This window comes from Poecilia formosa, unplaced genomic scaffold (assembly GCF_000485575.1).
Source record: "Poecilia formosa unplaced genomic scaffold, Poecilia_formosa-5.1.2 Scaffold348, whole genome shotgun sequence".
NCBI lineage: Eukaryota > Metazoa > Chordata > Actinopteri > Cyprinodontiformes > Poeciliidae > Poecilia > Poecilia formosa.
In genome coordinates this window covers 71,458-83,015 of record NW_006800287.1, presented here as the reverse complement: position 1 = coordinate 83,015, position 11,558 = coordinate 71,458, and the positions used below count along the sequence as shown (strand labels likewise).

Below are 11,558 nucleotides of genomic sequence, written 5' to 3'. Positions count from 1 at the left end.
TCTTGTACTCCTAAGAACATTTAGACCAAGAATACACAGGGTATACTATCTTTAGATTGGTGAAGTCTACTGTCCTGAACCAGTGCATCCAAAAGTGATGCATGCATCCAGCGGCTGCTGTTTAATTTAGGAAATAAAATAAAAGTGATGCATGTACCTGCACATTCTCCGGTGGTTCAAGATGGGGACTGATTAGCTAAAGTGTGATCATATTATTTTTAGTTAAGGTGTGATCTGGTTAACAGCAGGCGCTGTGGAAAACAAACATTGGTTCTTCAGAATTCAAAGTGTTAGGTGGGGTAGGAAAATTCTTGGTCTGGCATCTTCAAATGCTAACTTCTGAAATACCCTGGGAAAAATAACTATTTACATGAATGTATTAAATTTCCTATGATGGAAATATATATAAATTGCCAACTGAAATGTTTGCACTGAGTGAAGCTTCTCGGCAGACTCTTATAGTTTAAGGTAAAATACTTTTACAAAGTTAGGCATCTTTTTTGTTTTCAGAGAACTTATTTAATAGATATAATTACATAGTTATTAAATTAAATAAAAGTATATATTTTTTTCGTGTTTTCTTCTAAGGTGGTTTTACTTCATGAAGTGTGAGTGTACCCTTAGTGGCACTGTGCAACATTGCCATCTGCAGGTGGAACAGCTAACGACTCCACATTTTTATTTAATATCACCCAGGGAGGAAAATAAGCAGAACAAGTTGAAAACGAGTTGAGACACGACAAATATAACAACAATCAATGCTTTTCCTATATCTGAGTATTTGATACGGCAGAGAAAGAGACAAAGTGATTCAATTCTCCTGTTTGGAAGGAAAAGGCAAATTTAATTGTTTAGCATTAATCAAACAGAATGTAGTTAAAAGAGCTTTAGGTAAATGAAGGAACAGAAACTCAATTTGTGAATGCTGAAAGCGGTGAATTTGTAAAACTAGTATTAAATCCACTTCCAATATGTTTAAAGTTTTTAGATGGGAGTGGTCTTAAGACAAATCCCTGAGGGATTTCATTGCTACAATAAGTTAGATGACACTTTTTATATATAACTATCTTATTAAAGCTGTGCTTGAAAAAGATAGTTATCAAACCCACCAACAGAATGATTACAGAGCCCAATAAATAATAATATTTTCACTATGAAGCAAAATAAGTTTTTTTATTATGTTCCTCTCTGATAACAATTCTTAGTAATGTTTTTGTTTTATGTTATTTTCTACAGTCTTAATGGCCTCAGAAGGCATGAAAAAAAATAACATTTTCAAGTTGGTATTGAAAGGGCGTTAGCCACATACATGTTTATTGTAAAATTTTTACTGAGCAAAAGGAAACTGAAATGCCAGGCATTCAGTTTTAATGATCTTTCAATAAGATTTTTTTCTGTGAATTTTACTGCATGATTCTCACTTGTATAAAACTAATATCCATGCTGAAAAAAAACCTTCATAGTAGACCACTCTCTCTGTCTGAATGGAAACTGGTGACTCTTATGAATTTTATTATTTGTAATGCCTTCATCACACAACCACTGTATGTCACAGTGTTTATACTCCCGGAGTTTGCTCTCCGGTGTATGCGTCGGTTCTCTCCAGGGACTCCAGCTTCCTCCCACAGCTCAAAAACATGGCTGTTAACTGTTCTCTCATAAATCGCCTCTAGGTATAAGTGTGTGAATCATTGTTTGTCCTGTGTGTCTCTGTGCACAAGGACACATCTAAAATAATACAACCCTTAGTTTGTGCTGCTGCTTGTTTTAGAATTATCTGATCCACCCTGAGTCATCTAAACAGCAAAAAGGATTTGGACATTAGTCAGGAAATCATTTATTAAAGCCACAACTTAAAAATCTTAGGATAGCTTCAACATCAATATTTTTGTTTGTTTTGCTTGTATATTTTTTTCCAGGAATATCTTATAACATCTTATTGGTATAAATCATGGAGTTAGTAACTATTTTAGTAACTTATGCTTTTTTCTTAGTTGTCACATTCTGTTATTACATTGTAAAATCGATGTTAAAACACACTCCTCCCTACCACAAGATAAATGTTTTCTTCTTTCTTATCAGAAGGAAATCAAGCTAAACTGGATTTTTTTTAACATTTTCTGATCACTAAAAATGCAAAACTATTTTATAACTAAACATTTGTTTTTTAAACTAATCATTTTCTTTCTTTCTTTTTTTATCACTGGTTTCTGAAAAGATAATCCAGTTACCAAAACTTTCACAGACCGTCCACATAACCAACTAATAATTATCAGATAATAAACGCTTTTATAAAAATTACTACAAAGGCGAAAGTAGGCATCTATATTTTGGGAAGTCCTTGACCTACATGACTGTTGCATTGGCCAACTGTGTCCGTTTCTGAGCGCTGTCTCTTTAAGTGGGGCTTGTTTGCAGTGCGCATGCGCGTGCTCTGTTTAGTTTTCTCCAACCTGAAGAGCTCTGGCTGCCTAGCTTCGCATCGCTGACTGTTGTTGTGAAGCTTCGAGAGAAATGAGACCTTTTTTTTCCCCCCCAGCTGGAATATAAAGGACGTTAATAACAGACGTTAATGTGACAGAAAGCCACGCTTGAGGAAGTCTGGAACCGCAGTGGAAACCGACTGTTTGGGTGAAGAATAGCTAAACTGTTCGCTGAAAATACCCCTCAGCAGCCGGAGCAGCAGCAGCAGAGGAGCAAGAATAGCCCTCACGGATCCCACATCACAGCACATCCACTGCGGCAACCCTGTTCTCTGACTCTGGCGGCTACAAACGCTTCAACCACTTTTGGGTTTTCTTGTGTGACTATTTGGGTGGAAAAAAAAAAAATCTTCGGCGAAAACCCAGTTGCTAGAGGAACTACCCGCTTTTAGTACAGAGGTTTGTTAACGCATTAAAATGGCTGCTGAGACGGTATTTGCGAGAGAATGGTTCTAATTCAACGTATCAAACTGCAAATGAGTTACTCTGGCTAACAAACTGTATTAGTTTGGTCTATGAGAATATACAGCCAACAGCAGCTTTTGATTTAACGTTTATTGTTTCTTTAAATAGGCGCTTCCAAGGAAGAAGTGGTGACGGGAATTCCTCTCAATCCAAGTCTATGCATGCGGTTAACCGAGCAGCTTTAGTAGACACGCATTGCAATTATTTTAGGCCTTTTTAAGTCTTAATCGAGTGTGCCCACCACTCAACGAACATGCAGGACTTCTTTGTTATAGCTGAAGCGTCCTGAGAAGTCGAGGCTTTCTCTCTGAGAAGGCCCCGCTTGGTCGACCTGGAGGGGAGGAAGAAAGAAGAGGAACCATGGAGATTGGAGGAAGATGTAAGACTCGACTTTTTCTATTCGGGCCGAAGCTAGTTTCGAGGAGCGATCCGAGGGGAATCCACAAATATCTGGTGGTGTATGCTTTGTTTTCCTTCGTGCTGTTAACGCACGCCTCCCCGGCGAAATCCTGTGACAAGAGCTGTAACTCGGGGAAATGCATCAACGGATCCTGCGTCTGCGAGCGAGGATGGGTCGGAGATCAATGCCAGCACTGCCAGGGGAGGTTCAAGTAAGTGGCCGAAATTCCTTTCCCGATGCCGGGCTCTGAGTAATTTCTCTAGGAATGATCGGAGGCAGGGATCAGTAGGTGAGCAGCATCCAGCGGCTGCTGTTTAATTTAGGAAATCGGTGGCAGTGAAAGTCATCAGGAGACAGGAACAACAGTAGGTCCTGCTTGTGCAAATGAGCAAAAACACTCCTGCTGACTCACTGCGCAACAGGATGAGTCCTGGTCAAAACCCGTAATTGTGGGGAAAGTTAGCAGACCTGCAAACGCATCCCACAGTATTAACACAAACACTTTCAAAACCGGCATGATGTACTGTACTATCTTTTACCAAGCGGGTTCATACTTCTTTTCTGTTCTTTTTTTAGCAAACCTCCTGACTGAGCAACTGTAAAACTTATTTCCATATTGTTATTGAGCCTACAGCACAACGTTATCCAGAGTCCAACACAATAATTTTGGCAGCTACACACAAACATAGCAGGCTCTGAGGGTGATCTACAAAACACAGCAGCTTATCTTTTTAATTCGGCCCCCAAGCTTCAGGGTATTACATTGGGACTTTAAGAGATAAATCAACACAAGATACGGAATAATTGTAAATTACAGTTGAAACCAGACGTTTAAATACACTGAATAATAAGACACACATTTTCCCATGGTCTAAATTTAAATCAGACCAAACTTCTCTTGTGTGATTAATACCAAAATGATTTATAGTCACTAAATGGCTCCGAGAAGTTGTAAGAGATTTATTTATTAACATCTTAAAAATCCGAGGTTTATCAATTAGTATCATGTTTTCTGCTCAAGTAGGAAATCAGAAAGTATTTAAAATATGAAGTGATGAAGCAGCCTTCATTCTTTTGACTCTATTTGGATCTTTAATACTTTAGCTAATTTCTATGCAGGCTTCACACCTGTATAATATTTAGTAGTGTTGTGTTTAATCTGTATTATTTGGGTCAAGCCTTTCGGGTCTCTTTCCAAAAGCTTCTCACAATACTTTGCTGGAGTTCTGGCCCATTCCTCTTTACAGAACTGGAGGAAATGAGTCACGTTTGGAGGCCGCCTCACCACCACGTCTTTTCAGATCTACCCACAACTTCCCTTAGAAATGACCTTATTAGTAAATAGTGTTCAAAGATGTGTTGCTTGGCATAAGTATAAATTAGAGCTGCACAATGTCACCTTCAACATTTCAATATCAATGTTTGCAATTGAGTGCCATGTAATTATGTATCAAGTTTTAAGTGTTGTGCTTTTTACGCTGCATGGCCGTAATATGTTTAGCCAGTGGGATTATCTCTAATTGCCATTGGTGCAAACCATAGCTATATTTTAGTGATACCATGGTAAAGCTTTTAGATTAGGGTGGGGAAATAGTAATGATGTAAAATTAGACAAAAAGAATCGGGGATGATTTTCCTGATGCAATCGTTGTATAAATGGTGGGAGAATCTGACTGTGCAAAAACTATTTGTTGAGTTATCAAGCAATAAAGACACTTAAAAATACAGTTTTTCTTTAGAAATTCTGCTTGGTCTGAATCATTTTTTCTAAAACCGTTAAAAAGAAATGGAGTAAAGGAGTCTGTAAAGTCATAAGTCGCTTCAAAGCAACGGGTTTTAGTGTGTTGTTGAATTGTTTATGTCAGAAGGTTGCATTTGACATTAGGTTTGGAAACTATGCTATGGCTAAGAGAAACACGGTGTTTCATGCTGTAATAAGCTAGAACAAACTGAACTTAGGCACTTGTGCATATAAAGCATGTTTTGTCACATTCAGGGTTTTCATTTTTAGAGGAAGTGACTTTTTTCAGCAGTCTATGTGGACATTCACCATTGTGTAATAATTTGTGCTGCCTATTTTTTATTTTTTTTTGCACTGTTCAGTATAGTAACTATCTATTTGTCCACATACCTATCAAGTCATTTGTCACTGCTTCCTTATATTATTATGTTTATCCATCCATGCATTCATACATATGTCCATGCATTAATCATCCATCTGGTTGTCAATTCATTCACCTTCTGTCTTGCAGAAATATCTCCCATAATTACATAATAAACATTTGCATTATGTTTTCAAAAAAAAAAAAAAAAAGCTAAAATGACTCTGGACCTCTAGAAAGTTCTGTAAAGAAAAGCGTAAAATCCTGCTATCAAAAGATGTAAGTTAGATAAAGCGTACCTTATTCCACATCAAATCTATTCTCTTGATTTAATGTTTGGAGGTCTGTGTCATAAGATCTTCCAAATAAAAGATCTTTGTCTCTTCTGGGCATCGCAGCACATATTCTAAACCAATAACACTTTCCTGTGCACTGGCTTATTGACTCAAAGTTGCAAATAGATTTTCAATGAAATCCCCAAACATATAAATCAGTTTGGCTTTGTGACAAGAGTGAGAACCCAGTGGCTTTGAGGAAACATCTGTAATCCACTTAAATTTCCATAAACCTCTCCACTCTCGCAGCAGTGCTTTTATTGGATGAATTCTCAAAAGGCAGGAATATGTGTCATTTGGTGGCGATGCAAGACAAAACAGATCGGGTAGATATAATAAAATCTAAGGATGCAATGGCAGAATGAATGACTGGTAGCTTGGTAATGCTGTTGGATGGCCTTTCATTAGCCGCTCTCAGTGGCGCAGATGTAACTCGATCTCTATAAATAGCGTTGTACTTAATGTGGTTACAGGTTTTTGTTGCTGGTTGTCATCAGACATGTTGTGGAGTAACAACATGCAAAACACAAGACACTTTTGAACAGTGATGTTCTGTAACATGTGTCATGACCGTAACTGTGTGGAAACTTTGTTTTGATTCATGTTTATGTGTGTGTGGTGTCGCAGTTCTGTAAACCACGAGAGACTGCCAAACGGATTGTGTTTCTCACTGTAGCTTCAGGTGCAACATGAAAGATTAACCCTTTTTTTTTTTTGGACAATTAAACATCCTGTTGTCTTTTCTCTTGCTGCATGTTTAATTCATAAGATCTCATCTCCATTGCTTAGTGGGAAGGAGCCGGAGTAAAAATCTTTTTCTTTTTAAGGAATATAGTGCAAGGATCTTGGAAAAAGAATTTATGTCCCGTGGACTTTTTATGGTTTTGTCAAATAAAATCTTTGACGGACTCGGAGTAAAGTCGCAGTTCCTCCACTTTTACGTGTTTTTCAGACTTTGTAAAACAATAATCTTCACTATGTTGTGTTGGTTTGCTACATAAAATACAAAGAAAATGCACAGGATTTTTCAGTTCCTAACATAGCAGAATTTGAAATAGTTTTCCAAGGTGGTGTTTTTTCCCACCAGCTTCAAACTACTTTAAATCGGAGAGTTTAAAACTCTCCGAGGGTCTAATAGTGCAGCAGTCAGTGTTTATTTATCTATCTATCTATCTATTTATCTATTTATCTATTTATCTTATCTTATCTTATCTTATCTTATCTTATCTTATCTTATCTATCAAGCATGCTGTGCTTTTGTGATGCATTTGCTTCCAAACATCAGAGAGGAAAATCATTTTCGGGCTCCTTTCTTACAGAAGGTGTCTAATTATTCGCCCTCTGTCGTTTTGAAACATGGCGGTGGGCGGTCATTTAAAGGCATTTTTCTAAGGATTAAAGGACCTTTTTCTAAAGACTGTAAATGGTATCTTTTGGTTGCTTGGGCCTCTTCCTGTGCTCGCTGGGCTTCTTCAATGCTGACTGTTTAATCTGCAGAACTAAAGGCACACTGTGAAGTTATAATTTAGGCTTTTTGGGCAATTTAGTTTTTGGGAAAATTCTGTTTTGGTTTAGTATTTAAAAAAAGAGAGCTGTGATTGTAATTTCTATGCCTTTTAATCAGTTTATGGAGCTGAATGGGTTGTAAAGAAACGCAGTTCTTTTAACCTACGTACTCAGAAAGCATTTGGATGTGTGTGGGCCCACAGCAGAGACCCCTCCCATCTGGGCAGAGAGGCGTCATCACAGGGACGGGGGGAGGTGATCATAAACAGAACTCATGTTTTGATGTTCGGTCACCCTTCCCTCTGAGGGGAGAAAACCATAACAACAAAATCTGATCATAGCTGAATCACCACATCCTCTCACCGGGGGGATGAAGCGTTTACATTGTTTTATTAATATGTTTTCCACTCTGTGCATACCAATCCACTGAAACAATTTCTTTTTAATGTTGTTTTGTTTTTCGTTTTCCAGATTGACAGAACCTTCAGGCTACCTCACCGACGGGCCCTTCAACTACAAGTTCAAAACAAAGTGCACCTGGCTCATTGAGGCCAAGTGAGTCCTTCATTCGATTATTACGCAGAAGCTGAACAGTCGCAGCAAAATTAAGAATTTATTGATATTTACCTCGACAGTAAAAAGGCTTCAGGACAATTTGTCCCTGTGCTGCAGTCATTTTTATTACTCAGCTGCTGCCATTTTATCCCAAGTTAATCCCAACTGGTAAACAAGCAAACCATGTGGTTAAAAACGTATTTAATCAGTGTTTTAGTTTGTATAAAAAGGCTCAATACTTCCTGTTGTTCCACTCATTGTGGAACAAAACGGTAGTCAACTTGTATGAAATATTATCAAAGGGCCTGATCAAGCAAAAATACTTGCGATCAAACCCTGTAGATATTATTAGTCATTTATATTCACATGTTCTTGCAATAGGCAGAGTGTACGTGTTGATTGTTGGAAAGTTTCCTGTTTAGACCCATTTGTGCTCAAGCGTTAACTTCCTGTGAGGTGCTACTTCAATTTTTCCACATAGCGTTCTTTCCTTATGATGGCATCTGTTTTATGAAGTGCACAATTTCTCCTGCAGTAAAGCAGCGGCACAACATGATGCTGCCACCCCTATGCTGCACAGTTTTGATGATTTTCCCAGTCTCAAACTTTCACTCCAGATGTAACGTTGGTTATTGTGACCAAACAGTTCCACTTTAGTTTCATCAGACAACAGGACATGCATCCAGAAACGAAGGTCTTTGTCCCTGTGTGCATTTGGAAAATGGAGTCTGGGTTTTTTATGTTTCTTTTGGAATAATGGCTTCCTCCTTGCTGAGTGGCCTTTCAGTACTGGACACATTCCACTGTGGATAATGACACAGTCTTACTAGCTTCAGCCAGCCAGCATTTTCACAAAGCCTTCGGCTTTTTTCTGGAATTGATTTTCACATTTCAGACTAAAACGAATCGTGTCTGGGAAACGGGAACCCATCTCCTTCCTGAGCAGTATGATGGTTGGACATTCCCATCATGTCTGTACTTGCATGTAATTCTTTGTACAGATAAACGTGACACATTCAACCATATGATTTTTTTCCCCAAGATTGATCCGGATTTATAGGGCTTCACAGTTCTTTTTCTGACTTTGTCATGGCATCAAACAAGAAAGCAAAGAGTTCCAGGTGCGATCTTAAAATATGTGGCTCCAATCAACATTTTCTGATGGTCTTTGGTTAAATTGAAGCAAAGTTACAAAGAATCCTCAAAACCTCCTGTGGGAGATGGCTTCTTTTTTGTGTGGAGTGATGTGGGCACAAATGTGGAGCGCCCACTTAACTTTAGTCATCCTTTACAAAACGGCATAATATAAAACTTAACAGAACATGCAAACGTTTCTGTATGATTGTGTTTCTGCTACTCTTTCACAAACAATAGTTGTCATGAAGGATTAAGACCCTCTATATGCCAATTCTAACCACCATTTAGAATCATTTTTTTTAAACAAGAAATGTAATTAGCCAAAGTTAGTTTGCTATTTTCAGGTCCAGTTGGTTTTGGGATGTTTCTCTGGTCTAAAAGCATTGTTAGACCAAAACAAAATAATTCATTCATATTTACTTTTTAAATTAATTACAAAGCTGTTTTCTTTCATAAAGAACTCAAATTGCTGAGTGTAGCCACTTGATGCTTTTTTTTTTTAAAAACAGACGCAAATAAAAACTACTTCAGTAGTTGAATGTTCTGTGAATTTAAACATTATATTTTTTTGTAGCTGTTGCTGATTTCTGGTGCATGACATGACTTTTAAAGTTACAGTTTTTTAATTCTATTGTTTTTATTTGCATCTTTTTCTGCATGTTCCTTCCCCAATTAAGCTGTAAACGTTATTCCAACTCTCTCTTATCAGACAGAAACACTTGAATTTTTTTTTTCTTTCAGCCCTAATGCGGTTCTGCGGTTAAGATTCAACCACTTTGCCACAGAGTGCAGCTGGGACCACATGTACGTCTATGACGGGGACTCTGTTTATGCTCCTCTGGTTGCTGTTTTCAGGTGAGAAACTCCAGATTGATCAGTCGATATGCACACATCTAAACTTTGAAGTTAGAAAAAAAACATGAAACCACTTTCTATGCCACTAGTTTGAAGTTTTTCTATTTCAGATTGAACATTTTTTGTAACATTTCTTCAGAAGTATTTAAAAATGCTAAATGGGTTTATGCCTATATTTCCACAGTGGCCTGATCGTACCAGAGACGCGAGGTAATGAGACGGTTCCTGAAGTTGAGACGACTTCAGGCTACGCACTGCTACACTTTTTCAGCGACGCTGCCTACAATCTGACAGGATTTAACATACTCTACTCGTAAGTATTTGATGCTAAGCATGTAAGTTGTATTTCAGCTGATAATTACTTGAACCATTCTTTTCTACTCATTTATTTTTATTTCCAGGATAAACTCTTGTCCCAATAACTGCTCCGGTCATGGGAAGTGCACGCCGGGGAACTCGGCCGCCAGCAGAGTGTACTGTGAATGTGACAAGTACTGGAAGGGCGAGGCGTGCGACATCCCCTACTGCAGGAACAACTGCGGGAGCCCCGACCACGGCTACTGCGACCTCACCGGCGAGAAGCTGTGTGTCTGCAACGACAGCTGGCAAGGTGAGAGCCGAGGGGGCAGGGGAAAATGATGACGCTTATAAGTCAAAGTGACTTCTGCAAGTGGGTGGGCTGTGAATGCTGATATAGGCCGGTATGGATTTTCACTGTATGTTAACCTTGAGGAAAAATACAGAGGTTTCACAGTATTTACAAAAAAAGTAGGACGTTTTCTTATTGCTTACATTTAGAATAAAATCTGCTGTTATTCGTGCTATCTTGATTACCACGTTTCTAATGAGGTTTCCTCTAAAATTAGGGTCTTTTTATACATGGAGCACAAAATTATGACTTTGTTTAAAAATGATCCAGATCTTCAGGCATCAGCAAAATATTGCTGAAACCTTGTGATAACTCCACTCTTGTGAAATGTGGGCAGAATTTTTCTGCACCATATGCTAAATTGTTGGTGATGTCATGAGCAGTGTGATACCAGGCAAAGCAGGAACAGCTGTGTTGTGCTATGACACAATGTAACGCTGATTGCTATCATGTTGATAAGCCCTTTGACTGCGCCTTATTATATTTTTCCAGCTGGAAGAAGGCAAAAGCTTTTGCATGATGGAACTTGACAGTAATTCAGCATGCCCTTCACTAACACACACTGATGTTTGGCAACNTCTTCTGGAGTTCCTACAAGTATCCCAGTTTATTTAGGGGATGTTTTAATGGCAGGTGTCATACTGAAGAGCCTCTGCCTCCAAGATGACGTATGATGTTTTGTGTATGATCTGTACTAATGTAATCATTTGAAAGAAAATTAAAGACGAAAAGGTGAAAACAAAACCCCATCCTTGAAAGATTTGTCAAGTACCTAGGTTAGATGTCACCCTGTGACCTGAATATTTCCCAAAACTATTTAATTCAAGCTGGTTCCATCTGGATTTTTCTTTGCAGCTTGAAAATACAGATTATTTTGTCTTTTTATCTGTCCTGGATAAATTGAAGTCCTATCTTTGGGGAGATTTCACCTTTAGTCAGAGAAGGTTGGCAGATGATGTCAAGTTTTTTTACTCCTTGTTCTAAAGGCTTGAGTGAAAGGCAAATGTGAGTCAGGCAGGATGATGGCTCAGCAAGAAGTGAAAACCAGGGTGGTCTGGACTTTCTTGCCTC

The 11,558-nt window shown here is 38.3% G+C and overlaps 1 protein-coding gene across 1 annotated transcript; it reads left to right on the top strand.

Moving 5' to 3' along the window:
• Positions 1-2,422: 2,422 nt before the first annotated feature.
• Positions 2,423-10,477, top strand: LOC103153393 (attractin-like protein 1). The gene is made up of 5 exons (XM_007574306.2): positions 2,423-3,559; positions 7,763-7,846; positions 9,725-9,838; positions 10,023-10,151; positions 10,240-10,477. Exons 1-5 carry the CDS (start codon positions 3,309-3,311, stop codon positions 10,475-10,477), a joined length of 816 nt encoding a protein of 271 aa, XP_007574368.1. The 5' UTR covers positions 2,423-3,308.
• The last annotated feature ends 1,081 nt before the right edge of the window (positions 10,478-11,558 follow it).

Excerpts from the sequence above, each read along its gene's own strand:
- LOC103153393 (XM_007574306.2), top strand. The coding sequence starts at position 3,309 with ATGGAGATTGGAGGAAGATGTAAGACTCGACTTTTTCTATTCGGGCCG. Across the intron at positions 3,560-7,762 it reads CACTGCCAGGGGAGGTTCAA|ATTGACAGAACCTTCAGGCT; the intron begins GTAAGTGGCCGA and ends TTCGTTTTCCAG. Across the intron at positions 9,839-10,022 it reads CCTCTGGTTGCTGTTTTCAG|TGGCCTGATCGTACCAGAGA; the intron begins GTGAGAAACTCC and ends ATATTTCCACAG.